At 44.1% G+C, this 23,482-nt stretch overlaps 1 protein-coding gene across 3 annotated transcripts in view; it reads right to left on the bottom strand.

Annotated features, from left to right (window-relative positions):
* Positions 1–23,482, bottom strand: part of TRIO (trio Rho guanine nucleotide exchange factor) — a 355,370-nt gene that overhangs the window by 37,368 nt on the left and 294,520 nt on the right. For 2 of the 3 annotated variants that reach the window (XM_087443141.1, XM_087443143.1), the window contains 3 exons: positions 7,318–7,610; positions 5,652–5,822; positions 2,949–3,044 (listed from right to left, as the gene is read on the bottom strand). In XM_087443141.1, coding sequence (XP_087299267.1) covers positions 2,949–3,044; positions 5,652–5,822; positions 7,318–7,610 — 560 coding nt within the window. The remainder of the gene's footprint in view (positions 1–2,948; positions 3,045–5,651; positions 5,823–7,317; positions 7,611–23,482) is intronic. The other variant, XM_087443142.1, reaches the window with a different exon arrangement.

The raw sequence follows: 23,482 nt of genomic DNA, 5'->3' as shown, positions 1-23,482 counted from the left end.
AAATGGTTCACCAACGGGGAAGGGAAGGCATTAGCGAATGCCCACAGGACGGAACCTTGTCAGGAGCTTCACAAACCGTACTCCATTTATGAGATCAGGTTACAGGGGAGGGACGCAGGGTCAGAGAGGCTGAAGCAGTAAGCAGAAGAGTTTGAACCCAAGTCTATCTGACTCCAAAACCTATACCCTTTCCACTTTGCCAAGAGCTTTATGCCTGTTAACTTAATAAGAGACATAAGTGAATGGAAAGAACTTAGTTTTAACTGATGAAGTTCAATTTCTTAGAACTGAAAAGGGGAAATAAACCTAAGAGCTGAAAGAGACCAGGCCATAGAAGTCCTCTCCATTTGGAAGTCCATCTGAACTAATTACAAATGTATCTCAGACCACTTAAAATGGAACGCAATTTAAATACTTGCCGAATAATGACTGGCACGGCTGACAAAGTGTTGCCTTATAACATTCCTTGGGAAAACTATTTCAACTGTTAGACAGGAATGATTTTAATGGTCATATAATTGATGTGTATAAACGGCTGTTTTTAAAATATTTGAGACTGCTTGAAAACTCAGTGGATACAATTTAAGTGTCCTTTGTTTAGACCATTATTCAAGTTGTCTCTCAAAGAGACAGCTAGAATGTGGTTTAGCTCAGTTCATACTGACATGATCCCAAATTCTTGACCAATAGAGTCGAGTTCTTGAGTTATCTACCAAGTCCCATCAGCCTTCCTGCCTAACTTCCCGTCTAATCTCGAAGCCCATCATGTTATGTCCTTTTCAGAAAACAGCGCGACTGCCTGGGGTGGTGGGGTGGGATGGGGTGGGGAATTCCAGCTATGGCAGGCAATACATGTCAGTCTGAATTTTTCTTGATATAAGTCCCATTTGACCTAGTCAACCAGTTTCATTAGAAGCTGTTAAGGGGTGGGAGAAGAAATGGGAATGATATGTACAGTACCTAGTCAATACTTGACTCAAGGAAGATAAACTCCTAACTTTAAAGAAGCACAGTCATGTGTCACTTAATGACAGGGACACGTTCTGAGAAATGCATCATTAAGCGATTTCGTCGTTGCTCGAACATCATAGGGTATACTTACAGAAACCTAGATGATATAGCCTGCTACACACCTAGGCTATACGGTACTAATCTTATGGGACTACCATCATATATTTGGTCCATCGTTGACCAAAACATTGTTATGCGGCACATGACTGTATAACCTTTGACCTAGCAATCAAGTCCAGTGCTGGAAATTTACCCTATGGACATAATCACACACACGTAACAAACATGGATGTTTATAATAGTGAAAAATTGAAAACAATATATACATTATTATGGAATTTATTCAAACAAACTGTAGTATTATCATGGCTGCCTCTTACTAGCCAGTCAAGTTTTTAAACATTCTGTGTGCCTCAGTTTCTTCACCGTAAAATGGGATACAACGATAGTGCATGCCTACCTTATAAGGCTGTTGTGGGGAGTATACAAATTAATACCTGCTCAGGACTTAGTAGTGCCTAGTTTAGAGTAAGCCCTTGGTGGTACTATCATCACTGCATCTATATAGTGGACTATTATACAGCTATTGAAACAACTGAGATAAATCTGTATGTACTGATGTGAGAAGAGCCTCAAGATATATTGTCTTAGAATCTTAAAAACTGAATGAATCCATTTTGAAAGAAAAAGCATGCACATGCACTCCCCACCCCCATATATGTTTGCACCTGCAAAGAAACTTTCTGGAGAGAAACTTAGCAAACTGTTCACAGTGGTTACCTCCGGAGAATGGATTGGTGGGAGAGGCTGAGGGCTTTTACTTTAGAAGGGGTGATTTTTAAAAGATGTTAAATAACTTTACAAGGGTAGCAGGATATACTAGTCTAAAAATTATTACCATTAATGGTTTTCCCTTTTCATAGGAAAACTGAAGAAATACAGAAGTTAATTGATTTGAGTCAGTTAGAAGCAATGCACACCTGTCTAACTTCAAGGAATCAACATTTGATTTGGGGCATTTATTAAAGAAATCCACATCGACCAATTGGCAATATAGAGGTCACTAAGAAAATAAAGCTCTTACATAACAATGCCAACCCTTCTCTCTCATACATTGTGAATCCAAATGAAAGATCTCGAGACAGCAAAAGAAAACCGCCAACCTATCTGTGAGTACCACTGACCCTGGGCACACCTCAGACAAGACTGGAATGGACCACACTTGCTCTGATGGTGCCAGCACTGCAAACAGTGTGGGTGCAGGAAAGGATTAACCTTGGCTCTTGAGAGGAACCTCTAAGCCCTTGGAATGTCCTCCCTGATGAGAATGTCTTGGGGGCCTTGGGCCAAAACAGATAGTCTATGCTAACGAAGTGATTTCAGGTGGGGGCTTTGGGCCACGTGCTATCTTGATCTCTGGAGGGGTAGGGGACAATGTGACTACATGAGTGGCCAATCCTGTGTATGTTACTGAGCTCACATAAAAACTCTGAACACCAAGGCTCGGGTGAGTGTCTTTGGTTGGCGACACTCTGTACATACAGTCATACGTCGTTGCTGGGAGGCGTCAGAGTTGTCCACATGACTCCGCTGGGAGAGGACAACTGGCAGCTTGAACCTGGGACCCTCCTGGACCCTCCCCCATGTACCTCTTCCCTGGCTGATTTTAATCTATGTCCTTTCACGGTCGTAAACCACAACTGTGGCTTTTCTAAGTTCTGTGAGCACTTCAAACGAATTACTGAACCTGAGGGTGGCCCTAGGTTCCCCTAAACTTGCCGTTGGTCAGAAGTGAGGGTGGTCTTGGGGACCCCTGAACTGTGCAATAGGCCAGAGGGACCTTCTGCAGACCAGAGCAGCACACGGACAAGGGCACGTCCACCTGCAAGCAGCTCCTCGGGGCAGCTCCAGACCTCAGGCTCCCAGGCAAGCCTTACCATCTTGCTTTTCACGAGTTCCTCAATGGCACTGACAAGCTCGGCTGCGCTCGGCGTCTCGGAGCTGGTGGGGCGGACTATTAACCGAGAAGAAGCCTAAGGAAGAGGTTCAGAAAGAGAAAGGGCGGGGGGAGGCCTCGTGTTAGTCACTGGACAGACGGTACACTCTCCTGTAAGCTCAGTCTCTTTTTAAAAGTAACTCCAGACAAAAAGACCACAAGTTCGTCTTTGTTTGCATTTATTTAAAGTCATCCTTTTAAATTTACAATATTCTGACATGAGATGTTAAATAAAACCTGTCTGGGATACATGTGGAAAGCAGACAAAGTCTGTTTTTAATCTGCAGTCATGTAACATCTAACGTTTTTCAAAGAGGCAACTGGGCACGGGAAAATTCTAACTGTAACTTATGTAACTGCTGGCTAGGCTACTGGCTAAGGAGGAAAAATAGAGTCTGATCAACAGAGAATGAACGGCCTGAGTTCTAACCAGTGAATCCTTAAATAATAAGGAAACAAACCAGGATACTAAAAATGGTTTTACTGTGGTGATGGGGTTAAAAGAAAGAAACAAGAAAGAAAAGGGAAGGACCCAGGGCGCACTGACCAGACAGGGAAGAGGGGGGACGAGCTCACCATTTCCTGTGCCATCCACTTCCCCAATGATTAGTGCAGAGTACAGAAGATCTGCGGCCTCACAAGCTATCAGATGCCATTTACGGCTAGAATCAGGGTGTACAGGGGGCGACAGGTAAGGAATCTGGGGAGGGACTACCAAGTTGAAGTTTCAGTAATTAGCAAACATGGTGTGTTTGCGGATTACTTGCACCATTAATTAACTGGAAACTAGAAGGGGGCGTAATATGAACCTTGCTTCATATTAAGGACAGCGGAGATGCATGCGACACACGGCTAGCTGTCCTAACGATGCATTTCTCACAGCAGACAGATACGGAGTTATACATTTACAACGAGGCTTTTACAAATGTGGGTCCAGATATGCACTTTGTAAAACAAATGTTGGCTTGGTCTAATGAAATCTGGAATATGAGGTGAAGAAAACAAGGAAAAAAATTCAAATGGAGAGGTAAGGAAACTGAGCCAAAACAGACACAGAACACAAATCAACATAATGCTGCAGTGAAAGTTTACAAAAAGAGAAAACAGAACAAAACAAAATATTAGTCACAAGATAATCAACTCTCTGGGAACATCACTACAGAATTTTGTAAATGAAGAATCGCTATTGATAATACCCAATGAGGTAACACAATAACCAATAAATGATTTTAGCAAATAGAAGAATATAGTGCAATCCATTCTTTAAATGGAGAAAAACACTCTCTTATTCAGTGAGAGGGCTGGCACCTCACTTTTGGCTAACCGTCCAGACTTAAGAAATTGCAGTTTTCTGCTTTTAAGAAAAGTTTAGCTTAGATGCTACAAAACAGCTTAGGAATTGTCAGACAGATGACACAGCCCTGTCTCCTGGCGAGGAGTCTGCTCTGTGCAGTGGGGGGTGAGGTATTCTCTCACCTCAGGCCCCCCTCAACACCCAGCACGGGGTCTGCACCTCAGCTACCCCCACACTCTAGACTCAAACCCAAGCTACATCCTTCAGCCAAGACCTCAGCACCCTTGCTGTGCGCCGAGTGCCACAAGGGGTGGAGCCAGTGGAGTTCTACAGAGAAGGGACAGTAGAAAGACCTGCCGCAGGTTAAGACTGACAGGTGATTTGCCTCAGCCCCACAGCTGTCAGTCACCAGGCAGGGCAGACGCAGGTTGTAAAACACAGGCAATCCAGCAAGTGACTGACCGTGTCAGCACTGCGGAGGAAGTCAGGGCAGGAAAAAGGCGAAGAATGGGGAAAACTGATGAAAACATCTGTTTTATTCAGAAAACTTAGTTACTGCCAAAAAGGAAAAAAAAATTGCCAGTAATGACTTCATAGCACGGGTTTCAACACCTGCCAGTTTGGAGGAGCACAACAGGCCTGAAGGCAAGAGTATGTGCAAGCCACAGTCAGGTTTCCTTTTTGATATTTTACGGTTCTACAACCGGGATGCACAAAATAATTTTAGATTATGTAAGAACTCAAAAAGGAAAAAAAAACAAAAAAAGATTTATTACTCGGCTTGACCCCTCCACATATATCCAAAGAGGAGATTCATGGCTTTGAACTGATTCCTATATATTGACGACTATCTCCACGCTCCAGCTTGAAGCTGGTGTTTGCTGTGCTGGAAAAAGGCACGGGACAGCAGTAAAATCTCCTCTGAAAATGACACCCCTGTGCAAAAACGCCAACAGAGAGAACAAGATGGCCTAATGCTCCTTCAGGACGCAATCACGTAGCCTGCATGCGATTTCTCTGTTCTCTCGGGGACCCTTGTCAGTACAGCAAGAAAAATTATGATTTCTTTGAGACTAGTAATTACTGAAGCATACTTTAAAAGGCATTGAACGTACTTACACAAGCACATGTGTACTGCTTCTTTATACAAGCAGACTATACTACTTAGTCTAAACGGACTCTTGTTATCCGTACTTTTGGGGTGGAAACAGGCAGAATCTGCCTGGAGAAGCAGCACGCCTTCCAGGCACCTCTTCACAGCCCCGGCGGCGCCTGTCTCCTGCAACGCGGCTGGTGCACAGCAGCTACTGCACCGCCCCTCCCTTGCACAGGCGGCGCGGGCCCCCTTACCTTGTCCTCCTGCGAGTCCGGCTGGAGCAGGCTGTGCTGTTGGATGGCCATGGGCGGGGGGAGAGGCACGGCGTCGGCCCCCTCCTCCCCTTCTTCCTCTCCACAGCTCTGCATGCCCGAGGAGGAGGATTTAGACAGCGTGCCGCTGCTCAGGCCCTCGTTCCGGCCTCTCTGAAATCAAACCAACGTTGGCTCATTACATTCTAGGCCTGACTGTCAATGGCAGTTCAGAGAAGCTGAGCCCTAAGGGGTTAACTGGGAAAGCAGAGCCAGGGCAGAAGTTGGGACGGCAGAAGTCAGGATAAGCTCTTTCCACCCTGACGGTAACTTTTCATCCCTTCCTGCAACCCAACTACCTTGCTGGCCAATTTGGATGAGAGAAGGGCCACTGAGTGTGTCTTTTGAAGGGACTGCCAAGGTTATCCGTTAGGCTCTGAACACATCTCATCTTCAAGCCAATAAAAAGAAAAAAGGTTCAAAAATTTGAACCATAACCCTCATGTCGATTCAGTTCCTTTGGTCTAGTTTCATGTCGTTTTTGGTACATTGCTAGAAAAAATTTCACTGAAATAATAAGGGGATAAAGAAAAATACAATCCAAGATGCAGTTTAAGAATCTGTATTAAGTACCACATTAATTTCCCTCTACTTTTACTTTTAGAAAAAAAATTTCAGTTTACTTTCTACTAAGAGGACATAGATTTATAAAACAGATAGATGAGGATGCAGTGAACCACACACTCCAGTAAAACCCGTGGCAAAACACGGCCAGGAAAAAAGAAGCAGAAAGCCCACATCTGCGAAACAAATTAAAAGATACCAATCTTGTCCTTTCTCTCTGTCTGCCTTTTTCTTTTCGAGTCTGTGTGGGATCTAGGGGGAAGGGGGTCTAAGTTAAAAACTCCAAGGGCCCTCATTGACACCACCAGTGCCGACGGCCCAGCTTGGGGATCACGAAGGAACTCTGTTCCTTGCAGTATAATTTAAAGCCCCCGACCTGTACCTCCTGAAGAAAAGGAAATTGAAAAAAATTCCTGGCTGATCTACGTACATTTATCTTTGAGGACATGGGAATAACCCAGTGCTTACCGCTGGGTTAGCAAAGTAAATTACTTGGGTATTTTCTACTCAGGACAAGATGTAAGTATGAATATGAGGTGGAAATAATTGGAGGATGCAAACATTCCTCTAGTCCTTCCAAGTCTGAAATTGGTGCTTTCCCTGCAAAACGAGGTTAGTTTGGTGCTCACCTCGGGGACTGCTTAACTGTGTTGTAAAAGGGACGGCACTGCTTTGCCCGTGGTGGAGGCGAGGAGGAGAAGGGCTGAGACCACAGCACCGCTTCCTCCTGGAACAGGCCTGGGTGCCCAGCCTGGGGGGAAGCTCCCGGTCCTCTGATTTCCTTATCAGAAGCCACACGTGGGTCCTGACCAGGTTCCTGGGGAGCTGCTGCCCCCAGAGCCTGCCCCCACTCAGTCGAGCCGTCTGCCCACAAGGAGTTCACCGGGGCTCTCTGACCCTGGTGACTTCCAGGTACACAAGGAAAACGGAACCACATTAGTGTTCCCAAGACAAGCAACGCTTTCTACCACCAGAAAAAAAAATGTCAGAAGGCTCCAGCGCGGCCTTCCGGGGCGCAAGCGGCTCACGCCGAGCGGGCGCTGACCTCTTCGACGGTCTCGTCCTGCGGGGTGGCGGCGCTGTCGTCCGAGTCCTTCTGCGAGCCGGCGTCGGCGCTCTTGCGGACCTCCCTGCTCTTCTTGTGCTTGTGCGCCAGCTTCTTCACGTGCCCGTCCGCCTTGCCGCTGCTCAGCCGCCGCACCGGGCTTGTCAGCCACTTGCGCAGGGTGTTGCCCGGGCGCTTGGGGCCTGGGGAGCTCTGGGCCCCCATCATGTGGGGCTGCAGAGAAGCCACGGAGGCCGGCGGGCTGGCATCGTTACTGGAGACGGACAGTGAGTCTGCCGGGAGGAGAGACAAACGGCAAGTCTGAGCGACGGCCCTCTAGTCCTCCCGCTGCCCAGTGGCGTCACTGTGCCAACAAGCTCTAGCCCTGCCCAGCTGGACGCGGGGTCCAGGGCACGGCTGAAAGCTGTGCTGCTGGCTGTACCCACAGGGTAGAAACGTCATAAGGGGAGGTCTGACCCCTCCTACACTTCCTTTTCAAATGTTGACCAAACTTGAGTTTTGCCAGAGATGATTTCTCTCAAGATGTACTGCCCCCTCCAAACACCCCAAGTCCCCAATCCTGAAAACCAGTATCGTTATCATACAGCCTGAAAATGTCATTATCACTTAAAATATCACAGACATTTGAGGATAGACGTTTAAATTATTTTCACGATAAACAAAAGCAAGAATGGTTTAAAGAAGAATATAAAGGAAATTAAAAACTAATCCTGTTGGATAAATGTATTAGTTCGACTCACTCCCAGTGAATAAAAGTCCAGCACAATAAATAAACGTATATATGTATGTATGGGTGTGTGTGTCTAAATCAGTATAGAGTTGACCTGGTCAGACTTTGTGACAAATGGCACCCTTATGGAAAGTTCAGTGTCAAGGGCAAAGTCGGTGACTGTGAAAAGGGCAAAGCTGATCTCTCTTTTCAGGAGATCCAGCCCACGCCCTTGCTCGCAGCCAGACTCTGGAACTTCACAGGCCTGTGGCGTCTTTGCTCGCAGCCTCAGCAAAGTTGCTTCCCATGCTGGAGTAAATGCCAGCAACAATTAACAAAAACAACACATTTTTAAAAGAAATGCGAGCTGGAAAAGCCTTCCTCCAATAACCAAAATGCTCTACAAAAAACATACCCAAATGATTCTTTTCATTGGATCTCAAAAGTATAGTCAACCCTGGTTGATGATTTTTCACGAGAAAAAAGGAGTTATGGAAACACTTAGGTAACAGCTTGACACTCAAATCTGTGGAGTGAGGAGGCGCTACTTTACAAAAGGAAAATCAGTGCTCTTGGACACTGCTTGGCCCTTTCCTGAGCACTTGACTCCAGGGCTCTACCAGAGTGAAACGGAATAAACGCTTTACTCTAGGAAATGGAATGAAGACGACCATTCACTCTGCTTGTTATTTTCTTAAATCTTTTCAAGTCTTAAATTAAAATTAACCTTTGAAAAGGTTCTTTTACACAGACACCTGTATTAGCTGTCTTTCCCTCTGCGGCACTGGAGACCATTATGTGATGCAGTTAAAAAGCAGGAGTTAATTCCTCCCAATCCTGTGATTATATGGAAGGGCGTCAAGAGTAGTTTCCCACTCATGCTCCTGACGCCTGCACTAGACGGTGGATCCCTGTCTAATTGCTGTCCCATTCCTTCCCTGGCCCAGGCCTTGCATGGGTAAAGGGTATAATCTTCCACAAACAGATGAGGCATCTCAAGCAGGATCACTCATTCTTAAAAATCTAGATTTTCTCAGAGGCCAACTTTGGTTCAAAACTAATCAATACAGCATTCTGTTTGAGAGTAATAACCTTTCCTCTCTGAATGTATGGGTGTATATGTGTGTATGTACATATATATGTATATATATAATATTCATATATGGTTTTTATTTTATTTTGTTTTTAAATGAGAGTTACTAAAATGTTTCCACATCAGTCTCCTTTTCCTCAGGTACCACCTGGAAGAGTAGGAGACAAGGAAACCGTTAAGCTGACAACATTCCCACGGCGGGGGCATTCACATGAGAGACTTTCTCAAGTGCTGATTTAGGATGAAGGGCAAAAGAGGCAGACACGGTCTCTAGCCTCAGGAACTCTTGGTGTAGTGACAGCAGGAAGGACAAAAAGAAGAGGAGGGTTTGGATAATCCACATGCCAGATGATAATTCATTCAACTAAAGTTTTTAAGTACCAACTATTAGCAAGACACGGTGCTGGTCCCAGCAGGTGACCCATTTCATAGTCATTTATTGTGCTGTGACTCAGGGCCAAGCCTTGTACTTGCCACTGGACAGAGATGAATAAAGCCTACTTCCTCCACTCATGGAGTCCACCACATGTGTTTTCTGGGATCACATTATCATACAAATGAGAACAGACACATGCTATAAGCAAGTACAAACCCTGTTAGAGGTTGAGAAGAAGGGGAATCAGGTGGAGGGATCATGGAGGGCTTCATGAAGGAAGCAGCACTGAAGCCAGCCTTTGAATGAGCTGGGGCTGAAAACCATGTCCTAGACCACGAGAACATAAGCTCCATAAGGGCAGGGCCTCATTTGTCCTGTTACTTGATGTACTCCTAGGGCCTTACATGGTGCCTGGCATACAGCAGGCACTTATTAAGTAATGAACGGAAACATCAGAAATTCCCAGCCTAAAGAAACACAGCAAGCTGATTCACAGCTCATATTTTAAGGACAGTCATTTCTTCAACGTATCTTCACTCAGCCGAATAACTAACTGCGTAGGACGAAGACCTGGGAAGGTAGCTCACAGGTAGAGGTTGGGAGATGTTGCGGACTGGCCGCAACGTGATGAGGTGTCACTGATGGAGCTCCGCAGTGCCTCGTATGAACCGAGGGAGGCAGAGAAAAGATCGAGGCCCACTTTAATAAAACTAAATCAAGTACAGGTCTTAACATTCATAAGCAGAATACTCACACGTTAGAAGTAAAGGGGAACACCACCTAAGGCAACAAATGAACTTGATGTGTTTTTGTGTTAAAAGGGAGAATCTGGGGAGTCTGGCAGGGAGCCATGCAGCACATAACAGGAATCCTACATGGAAAGAGGACGCATAGGAATTCTGACGGTCTCTGTCCACCCAAACGTGCAGAAAAGTGAGAGAGCTCTTGGACGGGGGTGAGCAGTGTGGGCAGGGACACAGAGCAGTCACCCTGAAGTATAAAGACCCCTCCACCAGTCAGCAGACCAGTGGGCCATAGCAGTCACGAGAATGAACTGTACTCAATCCATAAACGCTCTGGGGACCCAGCTGGATTTATAGGATGATTCTCAGGGCATTCCAGCCTTGCTTGGGAAAGGAGCTGGTTGTTCTAAAAAAATGGTTCAAAAAGAAAAAGAAATTAGAGACATCATTTCCTAGCATCTCTCTGTAGGCTCAGCTGCACAAGATTTGGTTCTTTGCACTTTGGGAAGCAGGTTCAAGAGAGATTTCCTCCTCACCTGGCAGGTGGAGCATTATAAACACGGCCGTGGGCCTGAACGTTCCACCCTGGACCCAGGAAGGAGGCAGAGCTGCCCCAGTCAGAGCTCCCTAGCACTACAGATGAACTGCTGTTCCTGAAGGGAATAAGAGTCCGCTTCCTGAGCTATTTATTAAATCACTTAAGTGACATTATTTCACTTTACTAGAATATTTATGACTTAATGATTAGCAATGAAAAAAATAACCAAAACCAAAAGCAAAATTGATGACTCTTTCTCTTCCCACTTTGTTTCTAACTGTTATGCTGAATTCGTCATGCTGTTTGATACTCTCCAAAAAAACAACTGTATTTTTTTCTTTTCAATCCAGAAACTCTTTTTGCCCAAATCATTGGACTATAGCAGTCCATTTATAGGCTCTTTACTGGATTGTGACATAATGCATAAACCAGGAATTTAAAACACATAAAAATTATTTAAACTTAATACGATGGGCCGGCCCTGTGGCTTGGTGGTTAAGTGCACGCGCTGCGATGCCGGTGGCCCGGGTTCGGATCCCGGGTGCGCATCGAGGCACCGCTTCTCCGTTCATCCTGAGGCCGAGTCCCACACACAGCAACTAGAAGGATGTGCAGCTACAACATACAACTATCCACTGGGGCTTTGGGGGGAAAAAGATAAAATCTTTAAAAAAAAAAAAATAAACTTAATACGATCATTAACAGAATGAAATAAAGTGCCTGCTATTATTTTTAGTTCTCTGAAGAACAGACTTGGCCCACTAGACCAACTGCTCTGTTGCAAATTTTAATTTAAATGACATGTCCTAATGGTCTCTCCAGAATTAAGGTCTCCAATGTTACTGGGCATAAAGTAAGCATAAATCACATAATAAACACAGAACTTTAGGAGGTCTCCTTGGGAAGATCTTAAATTACCAGTTTGTCTTTCCCAGAAGAGCTTCCAGATGGCCATGATATATTGTGTCTGAAGCGTTCTGTCCAGGCGTAAACGCTGCTCAGGCAGGCCCCCTTACTCTAAGACCTCACCTTTCTGATCAAGATTGGATCACGGATGGCAGGCCAATAACAAGGGTAGTCCTCGGGCAGTGAGTGCTGTGGCCAGAGCTCTATATAACCTTTTCAGACAGCACTGTCCCCGCTGTGTAATTGTCCAGATAGGAAGCCAATCGTGACCTTAGACTCCAGGCTTCAAGTGGGTGGGCGCTGGGTCTGTTTTGTTCACAGCTACATGCCCAGCTGCCAGCAGGCTGTCTGGCACATCCTTGGAGCTTAATAAGTATACACTGGATAAATGACGAATGGGTAAGTGAATCGATGACCAGCTACAGGCTTTTTCCCAGTCTAAGCACACTGCCTGATAACTTGTCGACCACCACGAATGGTCAAGTCCTGACTTAGTGGTATATCGCTATCTGTTGAGATGAGCTACAAGTAATGTCTAATTTTAGTCAAGTTCCCAAGTTTATGAATTATTTACTTAAAAGATGATAATTCAGAGTACAGCATGGCTACTCTTATAATGACCTGCACTATGCCACACTTTCTTGCAAGGCAGAGCCAGGCCTAGGAGCCCTTGATAAGGGTAGTGTGGACGTGAACGTCACCCATCATGTGTGGCACATGTGGGTCACGGGGGCAGAAAGAGGACCAAACTGACCTGAGAAATACAACAGAAGACTCATTTGTCACTCAAAAGAAAATGGTATATATCCTTGTTTCCCATCTTCAGTTGCCTTCCCCTCACCTCTTTGATCAACCCTCAGCACTCACCTTCCTGCCTCCAAGAATGCCTGCAGTTCACACCAGGCCTTGTTTGGGAGTGCGGTCTCCTCTTTTCTGCTTGGGGAGACTCCACTGATTCAAAGTCCAGATGGACAACCAATTAGGGAGATCAGAAAGAACTCTGGACTTGTCAGAGGGTCTGAGTATGAGCCTGGCTCTCCCATTCGATGGCCATGACCTCAGGCCAACATTTTGACATCTGAATTTCCTCATCTCACAGGGCTATAATAGGATTACATGAAATAATGGGAATGAACAAGCTTTACAAACTATAAAGTGCTACTTACAAATGTAGAGTGGTTGAGGCAACCTTCTCCAAGGCTCCATGGCAGTACAGAACTTACTATGTTGTATTTATGTAAATTGTGAGTACCCAGAAAATGGGAGTTAGGTTGAATCATTTTTGTAATCACATACCTAGCACCGTGTCTAGGATATACTCAAAACCATTTTTAGATGTATGAAGGATGAATGAAGCAACTTAGATGAACTGCTTCATTTTATTTCCATTGTTTTAAACAACTTGTCCCTCACTAAGAGGACAAAGTAAACTTCAGCATAAAGAGATACTATCAGCACATCACAGTCATTTAAAAAGATGCTCAGACGTGTACAAGAGAAAGCCATTTGTGATCTGCTTGAAGCCCTAACAAAGAAAATCAATTAAAGTTTATCTCCTCTTATTTTAAGGGGGACAACAACCACATACAGATGGCTTCTCTGCTGAAGTCAGAGTTCACACAAAGTCCATGTTAGATTTCTTCTTAAAATAAAGAAAAAAGCCAAACAAAGGAGAGGAACGCAAGAGCCCTGACCTTGAGCCCCACACGGCAAAGAGTCTCACCCTGTGAACACACACAACACTGAAACTGCTGGGGAAGAGAAATCGCCTGCTAGTCCCAGTCTGTAAATCTGAGACATCTGTGATTAATAAAGCACTTTTTTTTAAATGTAAGAAAAAAAGGCAAAGGGCCCATATCCTGCTGGTTGCAGACTAAGATCACATTTCATTTTAACCCTCTCCTCATTTTCACAACGGTAAGTCTTACAGATGCTGACAAGTGTTCTAGAGTAAAAACTAGACCGCCGAGTATGGTTGTATACAGAATTAAAAACTCCAGCTGCTAAGTTTGAAAATGTTTCACCAAAATCTATGCATTTGCTTGCAGCTCTCTGTTGCATTTCTTCCACTTCACAGTCTCAACAGGAGACAGCCTGCGGGAGGGCACAGATTTCTGCTGCTTTGTTCATGCTCTCTCTCTAGAGCCTAAAGCCTGCCTTTACCTTACAGTGAGCACTTTACAGACTAATGGTCATTCCACAGCAGTGGGGCCAGGGTTTAGTCCCACCCTGTCATGGACTGGGTGTGAGCTTCTTATAAGTCCTTCAGTTTCCTGATTGTGACAGATGGACGGACAGTGATTCCTTACCAGGCTGCTGGGGGGAAAAGAAAACAAAAAAGGTCTTTGTAAACTTACAGCCTAACACAAACATGAGGCGATAATCACATCTTTGCATAGAAAACGAAATTGCAAAAGACAAGGAAGAAAGCAGGACAAAATGCAGCCCTGAGGTGTGTAAGACGAGCACCCCGGGGGCTAGCAGCAGGAAGAGAGAACAGACGGGCCATCGAAGGCCTGATCTCTCGATGGCTCGTGTTGCAACGTTTCATGCAACGTTTCACGCTGTGACCGCACATCTGCTGTGACAGGCACCCCTCACTCCCACGATGTCAGCCAACGCACACACCCCGGGACCAGCGCTGAGAGCCGTGTCATGTCTGATGGGGCACGGCCACCACACAGACATGCACATCCAACCCTGGGAGACTGTCCAATAAACAGCTGTCTCACATTCCAAATTCTCCTCCACAGTCTCCCACAATGATTTTCGGTCGTTAGTTTTAAAGAAAGATATTTTCACCTTTCTGTCTTTTGTAGGTGTTCATAAATATCTGTCAAATGAACAATGCAGTGGTGTCTTGATACACACTGGCACCAAGATAAACCTTACTCAGAGCTCGGCACACTCCACAGCGAAGCGCAAGTTTACAGTTCTACTTGTAAGGACTTAAAGAAACGTTTATTTAGCAGTTACTGCTATGTGCTAGAGAAAGATAATTCAAGGACACTTTGGGGCAGCTGCTTCTTATGTCTGAAAATTATTCCATCAGAACAGACCGGGCAGGGTTTAATCAGATGCACCTGGCCTATGGCAGCTTCTCAAACCTCTGCCTTGTCAAGAAGTCAACACAGTGAATCACGTTTTTATTTAGGAAATTCTTCTACATACCAGGATGGCTATAATGTACATGTGGAAATCAGACCTATAAACGACTCATAAAGCAAAGAGCAAGTAAGTTGTTGGCTTACGATTGCTGACTGGGCTGGTTCAAACCTCCTAGAGTAAAATTTTTCTGAGTAAACGATTGCTATCTCTATACTTTTCAAACTGGATTTTAATTCCCTGCTTTTGGAATCGAGGTAACCATTTTTTGGAATAGTAAAAAGGACCATAGTACACTAGAAATTCTCTTAAAGATCACATAAAAAGTGAGCTAATCTGTAAATTATTCTTCCAGATGTGTTTCTAGGGATTGCACGTTCTCTTTGTTTTAAACAGCAATTACAATCCCCTCCACAGCCTAGGTGTATTACTTTGCGACGATGATGAGTGAGACCAAGTTGGGGAATTTTAGGTAACGAAGAAGAAAATAACCTGCCCAGTGACATGGTTATGCTTTTGGTGGTTCAGGATATAGGGGCAAGTATTTTTACAGTATTTTTCTAAATGTAAATCTACATTCTATTTGTAAGTATCTGAGAACTTTGCTTGATTGACTTCTATTTTTTCATTCGAGTGACCTCACTCTTACATACATTCCCCTGGTCTTCTGTCTGAGAGTCAATGGTTCTTAATTTGTTCTTCAGCAAAATAAAAATACATCAGGGGTTGAAACCAAGATGTGGATGGGACACTGCATCCTCAGTGAGTTATCTGCTTCTCTGCACACACCTACGGTCAGGTGTTCCAGGGGTCCAGGATTTCACTCTGGGCTGGAACTGTCACACAAATTCATGTTGACGCAGGAAATAATCTTTTAAAAAAGTTAGAAGCTGTACAGAGACACTGAGCACTAGTTTTCTGGATGGTAATGACTGAAATCTGGCAATAGAACATCAAAAGCAAATTTTACATATTTCACAATCTGGTGCACAGTGGGACCTTAATGCAAAAATGTGAACTTTGTATTTCCTTTCAAATATGAAGTGAACACAGAAAACACTACGGAGAAAGATAAATTCCCCAGTTTTTTGTTTTTTGTTTTTTAAATAATCCCTAGATTCAACCAGAGGTCCTGCATAGCACGGCCGTGGCTCACACTGTAATCAAGAACACATGGTCTTTGCTGCCTGAGAAAATGCACTAAATGACCAACACATTCACTGTTCCCTGTGCAGCCCCTTCCATGAATTCACACGGGAGTGTTCACTAGCAGCCAGCCCACCTCTGGGGACCCCTGAATGGACGAACACAATCTATTAAAAGAGACTCAGCTAGAAACAATTGGATTCAATTAGAAACAATTGCTCTACCTTTGCCTTGGTGAAGGTTGAAAGCAGGAGTGTGTGCACACACACAGTAGTTTCACCGTTTACACACACAGAGCAGTTTCACCGTTTCCTGCTCCAGTCTTAGGGAGTCATGTCAGGAGAAAGAGGACGGCTTCTTACCACCACCTAACATGAGGAGCATTAGAGATACAGGGCTTGCAACATCTATGTAACCAAACAGAACATGGAAACAGAAAGTTGCAAGTGCAAGTTTGCTCTTTTGACTCTTGGAGAATCTCTCCATGCTATTTATTCTTAGTGTGATTCCTGAAAACACTTACAACATGACATAACCATTGGAAAATGTGGCTATGTCAACAAATGCAAAACTTCAAGCATCATTTGTCCTCTCCAACTCATTCTTGTGAGGGGAACGCTGACCTGTCAGAATTGCTAGTCAGGAAACCATCTCATTTTAAAGGTCTTTCTCCATTTGAATTTCCAACAAAGAAATTAAGTAAAAACAAAAGCAGATGGCGTAATCCTTTGCTTGGCTAATCAGATGAACAGGATATCACAAATTGCCACAGTGGAAATTTGAAAACACCTCAGAAATGAAATGAGGAGGAAAGAGTCATTCTTGATAGTGGGTAACAGAAACGATGGGTTAGTCTGGATCAACGTGAGGAATTTAAGACAAATCTAGTGAACTGAGTAGCTATCAACACCCCAAACAAAAGAGGACCTGGCTCACATGCTGGATCAGGAATCTCCAGGTACGAGTGGCTCTGTGGCTGGTGACAGCTTATCCCCAGGCCGTTGGCTTCCAGGAAAAGATGAGTGTGGTAACGTCATGTCTTGTGACCAGAACGCTCGCAGAGGGAGCCACAGCGACAAGAGGTAAGCTAGCCCCCAGCAAAGATGCAGGGCCGAGACGAACTCCTCCTCGCACTGCACTGCTGTGGTGTGACTGGCCTACAAGACATCCTTCCAGGGGTGGGACAGCGAGAACCAGACACAGACATCCACACACTGTTAAAACCATAGCGTCATAAAACACAACTCTGCGGTCAGAAAGCTCTCTTCTTCTCTTCCAACTCTGCTTTTATGCTGGGGCTTACTTTTTAACATGATCCTTCTCCACTTGGGACAAACACTGGCTTTGTTTGCGGAGAGTTTCTCGCCCATATTCCTGTCTTTCTGGAATGACAGGGCCATTTTCTCTGCTTTTTATGTGAGCTAGCCCTTGCAATATATTTTTTGGGAGATGAATAGCAGGCTTTTTCTGCAACCAAAAATCTACGCTGTCACAAAGGGAAAAGAAATTCCCAAGGAGCCATCCTGCCAGTGGTGAGTGGGAGGGGATCTGGGCTCATTATGGACTTGCACATAAGGACAAAAGCAGATGTTTCAAGATATCCTTGCTGGATGAAAGAAAGACGCTTTTTCAAAAAAATTCCATAAAAATGAGACCGGAAACACACATAAATCCTGCAAGCTGCAGACATTTATGTCTCCCAGAGCTTTCTGGCACTCTCCCAACCCAGCCCCCACATCCTGATGTACAAGCAACGTGGCTCTTCAGCATCCAGGGGCTGGGGGAAATCAGAAGGGTGAAAGGCAGTTTAGTATCAGCCCTCACATGGAAAGTTCTCCAGCCAGCAAGTGGCCTGGCTGCCCACACGGAGCCCCACCGTGGCACTGCTCCACGTGAAGTCCTGGGCAGCGGAGGTGATAGGTACTCGTCCTGACACCCACTGAGAGCAGAGGCAGAGGGGGAAGAAGGTCCTCTGACACCTCACCTAGTTCTACCTTCCCCTCCTACACGATGAAAACAAAAGGTGTAAGCCCAGCTCCAGGCTTCTGCAGAGGCTCTGCAGGAGAGGGCGCTGCATCTAACTGCACAGCCGCCCAGGCAATGAATGACCTCCTGCGGCATAGGCTGGAATGCTCAGAAACCAGGAAAACTTCTGAATGCGCCTCTATTCATTGGGCTTTTTCAGAGGCTGAGACCTTCTGTGTTCCCAAAGAGTCAAATGGCTGCTCTTTTCACAAAATTACTGAAGATTAATATCACATACACAAAGAAAGATTATTAAAAAAACAAATTCTGTGTGTTTACCAGATTACTTAGTATTTAGTATACTGCTGACTTAGGGATAATGAGGTTCTCTCTGTGATACAATAACGGGTTTTTGATTCTTCATTTCTTCCTTTAAGAAGTTATTCTCAAGGCAATACACTACTTATTACTGCCTGAATAGACAGTCATCATTTAAGGGAACAGAAAGTTAATCTGGGAGACATAGGCAATCACTGGGTGCTCATATAACATTCCCTCCGACTGATTCTGCCTTTCAGAGGCTCTAAGACTGCTAAGGACCGTATCCTTCACAATAGTTACGCTTTTGGTTAATGTCTTCTCATTATTGTTGAAAAAAAAAAATGAAATAGCTTAGGCTAGCTTCGTAAAGAGGAAACCAAAGATTTTTTTTAGGGGGCGATTAGCAGATTTTTTTAGGTTGAAAATGTCTCTAAATGAAGCAGGGCACACACGAAGATACTCCCACAAAAAATGGTTTAAAAGAACATTCTGCAGTTAGTGGTTTAAACTATGTGATTGATTTATTGCAGGTGGTGACAGATTTCTCTTCATTTACATAAAAATTATTTTAAATTAAGACCAGATTCAGAATGCCAACATGCAAAAGTCTTTTCCTACATTCTAGAAAATGCATGAATTGCATAAGAACATACCTAATCAAAATATGTTAAAAACCACACAAACTTATAAATGCTTTGATGGAGCCACATAACTCATTTCATAGACCCATATACCCATTTTTATGCAGCATGAAGAAAAAAAAAAAAACTAGCCTTGGAATGTTCTGCCATGAGTCTGCCAAGCAGTATCACTCTTCACATCATCTAGCCAGCAGGTTAGCTGAAGTTTCAGTCTCAAGGGATGGAATATTAGTTTAGAAAGTTACAGCTTTGGAGAATGAGGAAATGGACCATTTTTACCCCCCAAACCACAAAGCAAATATCTAGGACATTATATTCTAGGGTCCCTGGTCGTTTGGTTCAAAAAGAAAGAAACAAAAAGCCATAACCAATTAGGAATTCCTTTTACAGTTACATTTTAGTAACATCGCACCAAAAGCAAAATGCTGCTCTAACTGCAGCTAAGCACTTGAAAATAGGATTAAAAAGTGAACGACACAGTTGAGGCAAAAAGCCCAATGTGCTCGCGCGCGTTCTGCACCGTTACAACCCACCTGCCAGAAGACAAAGGGTTAAGGGTCACAATCCCATAACCTCCTCTAGTTTGACTTCAGGACATCTTGCCCCACAAGCCCCTACCAGAACTGAATGGCACGGAATTTTATTTCTCAAATTATTATTTTGTAATTTCTTGAGGACTGACCTGTCCAGGATATTACTTACTAAAACAATAACAAAAGCCAAAAAAGAAAAAGAAAAGAGGGTTGGAGTCACTGTTTTGGGAGTTATTCACGTATCTAAGATTGGAGGTGCAATCTCTAACTACGACGCGACCCTGTGTCGCAGGAGGAGAGACCGAGTCCAGGACTTTCTAAGAATCCCCGCACCTCCTCATCAGTGAGTCCTGTTAGGAACTCTTCCCTGTGTCTGCTATTCAAGCAGCTGAGTAACTACAGTGAGGAGGAAGGAAGGAAGGGGGCCTGGAGTTATGCCAGGAGGGAACAAAGCTGGCTGGGAGACAAAGGGAATGAAAAGAACGCCTCTGCTATGAACGCCAATGAGGGGCACAGATCCTGTCCTTGGCTTTGATTAGTGCCCGTGTGAGAGAACAGCACTGCCACAGGCCGGGAGGCAGGCGACAGCAGAGCCCGACAGCCTCCGCGTGGGAGGGCGTGGAGAGGGACTGGGGGGGCGCTGTGTGCTGGTTTTCTTTTCAGCTGGAGGGAGACAAAGGGCAAAACATTCAGTTTTTAGTTCTACGTCATAATAAGCACATTCCCTTCTTGTTATTAAATAAAGACTCCCTTATTCAGCTTCACATGTGCTCTGGGCCATGGGGCCACTTTTCTCAATAGCCCACCAGCTTCAAGAGATAAGAGAGGAAGGGGAGTTGCCTTAGGGCTCTATACTTCGTGACGTGAGACACAAGAATAACTGTAGTCTTTCCATGCTGATGGTACAGGTCCATTTTCATGACAGTATGAACTGTTATTAATTTTAACAAGATGTAACAATAGGAACATTCTTTAACTGTGCCTTTGAGAAAATGGACAATGGATAGGATTGAGATCATCTCTTAGAGCCAAATTTAAAAAGTATAAGATGCATCATTTTACAGAAAACGTGCCCTAATATTATCAGCAGTTGCCTATGGGCGTTATTTCCTCCTCTGCTGCTTCACGTCTGTGAATTTCCCGTTTTTTCTTTACAGTTAGCATATAATTTCATAGAAACTGTATATTTTGAGGCAATACACTTTGTTCATGATTGTATGGTTTTATGTGAGAACTGTAAAAAATGACTAGGAGCATCTGGGCTGTGGTCGCTCCCCAGTGCCCCCCTACTCTTTGGAGACAGGAAGAGGAAATGGAGGGAGCCTTGATGGCTGAATTCCCAAATTCTGAGGCTCGTTACCCCACGCTCCCAGGCAGACTACACTGGGTTTACGGACTTGCTCACTCACCCCAGAGGCCAACTTTGAGCACCTGGAGGAAATTCTTCAGAATAAAAAGCCATAAATTTGTGTCCCCCCTGAAGGCTAGCTGAAGGGATATACTCAGAGAGAGCACATACCAAAGACAGATTACAGCCCAAGAGGAGGAGGCCTGCTTCTTGTCTAGAGAGGAAAGAATTCCCGAACTAGGAAAGACCATTTCATCTGAAGGCTCCTAACCTGGGAACTTCAGGTTGCTAGGGCACTTTGAGGGAACTTTTCAGTATATTTTTAATATTAACTTCAAAAAGTTTTAATATTTCAAAATTATATAGTCACCCTAAATAAGGCCAAAAATTTTAAGTATCTTTGTTTTTTGGCTGGAAATATGTATATATAAATCCAGTGTGTAACACGGTTTTGTTTTTTTCCTAAAACTGTCATCATAAGCTCAGAGAGACAATTAAATACATCTTTGATCAGTGAGAAGTGAGAAAATAAATGAAAATCATTTTAAAATTGCCATTTGCTTAAAAGGAAAAAAATAACCTTTAATGTAGTTTTGGAGAACATAACCACAGCAGCACTAAGTGTCCTCTTTTTTTTTGGAGGTGAGGAAACTGCACTTAAGAGAGATGAACAAAGATTTAGCCAAGGTCACCTCAGCAGAGATGAGCCAAGACAAGAGCAATGGTGGTCTGACTTCTACAGCAACACTATTCCCACCGTATCATCATGCATATAGAGTCTTAAACTCTCATTTAAAAATACTTAAAGAGCAAAAAAGATTTGAGAGAGAATTTAGTTTGCACAGTAACTTGTGTGAAACAACCAGTGTTCACAGCTGAAACAATACAATACTGTGCTGAGCGCTCCTGGGACTTTCGTTTACTCCCAGGAAACTGTATGTCCTGTGCATTGGCCTCCTGGAGGTGAGCTGGGCACGCTGTTAATCTCCCTGCATACTTTCAGAACAGCTTCCTATTATGTGTTTCAGCAAAGAAACGTCCTTTCCTGTGTTTAGTCTTTAAAATGTTTTAATTTAGGGGCTGGCCCGGTAGCGCAAGCGGTTAAGTGTGCGTGCTCCGCTGTGGCGGCCCAGGGTTCGCCAGTTTGGATCCCGGGCGTGCACCAATGCACCGCTTGTCGAGCCCTGCTGTGGCGGCGTCCCATATAAAGTGTAGGAAGATGGGCATGGATGTTAGCCCAGGGCCAATCTTCCTCAGCAAAAAGAGGAGGACTGGCAGATGTTAGCTCAGGGCTAATCTTCCTCACACACAAAAAAAATAAATAAAAAAAAAAGTGGGGGCCAGCCAGGTTGCATAGTGGTTAACTTCACGTGCTCTGCTTCGGTGGCTGCGGGTTCGGATCCTGGGCTCGGACCTAAACACCACTTATCAAGCCATGCTGTGGCAGACGTCCCACATATAAAGTAGAGGAAGATGGGCAGAGATGTTAGCCCGGCGCCAGTCTTCCTCAGCAAAAAAAGAAAAGGAAAAAGAAAGAATGACTTGAGAGTTCAAGAAGAATGATAAGGCACACAGTTCACTCGTATATGGATCCGTTTAATGTTACGGGTTCACTACATTACGTTCTTCCTTAGTCAGGGGGATATGTGCAGCACTGGAAGAGATTCCATGTGCCCTATAAAAGGGCAGACTTAGTTCAGAATGAGAACAAATTCCATAGTTCCACTATCTTATCAGTAGACTGGGCTCTCCCATTGGAAATCTCTTAAAAGATAATTTATAGTTCTTCTTGACCTTACTTTCTCTTGAGTTCTTTTCCTAACAACTGCTTAGCAGTAAAACTCCCTGGGCTTACTGCTCTGTAAGTTATTGGTAATGGGAATGCCTGCAAATAAAATGGGCTGCATGCAGATTAATCCAAGCAACACTAACTCACATTTGGACAAGGAGAATGCCCCACTGCATATGTCAGAAAGCAGAAAAACGGCCTCTTCCTAAGGTACTCCAACAAATGAAGCCCCAGACTGCTTGTGGGTATAAAGGAAGGCTTTGCAATCACTCTCTATGATTAACCGGGCATTTTAAAAGTTACTTTGGATTTATTTCTTGGATACTACTCAAAATCATTTTTCCTTTTCAAATCTGATGCGCATATATTTCCCCACAATCAATTTAATAAGTGGAATCAGAATGTATTAAAATATCACTATGATACAGCACAGCATTCAGGAAATTGTCTTGGAATTATTATAAAGGTTTGGAAAGAGATGGACAGTCTTATTTCTCCAGAAAAAAAAGAAAATCAAACTAGAGTTTTGCTTTCTCTCATCTATCCTTTACTGTGAAGAGACTATTAGACTTTTTTTCCATGAAAATTCCAGTGGACATCAATTTCTTTCCAAATTTGTGTTAGCTTAAAAGTTCTATGGTGACAGCTTGGATAACATCATCTGATATCTACTCACAAACTACTCACAAACCCCACCCACACAAAAGGAGTCCATACCACCTTTGCATTAGAATCTGGCAACTGAGCATTGGATGGATAACATCACCTGCAGTTGCCATCACACTTTGAGAACTGCCAGAACAAAAATATACCTAGGGGAAACTGAAAATATAATAGCATAACTATCCCCTAGTGTTTAAAAAGTTAGTTTAATAACATCCCTTCAGAAGAACTCGTAAGGAACTAACATACTGCCAGGATTCAAAACTCC

The sequence above is a fragment of the Ceratotherium simum genome, chromosome 18 (assembly GCF_057802395.1).
Source record: "Ceratotherium simum simum isolate JZ-2026a chromosome 18, ASM5780239v1, whole genome shotgun sequence".
Classification (NCBI taxonomy): Eukaryota; Metazoa; Chordata; class Mammalia; order Perissodactyla; family Rhinocerotidae; genus Ceratotherium; species Ceratotherium simum.
Note: the sequence above shows the minus strand (reverse complement) of the source record. Positions and strands in the feature narration are given on the sequence as shown.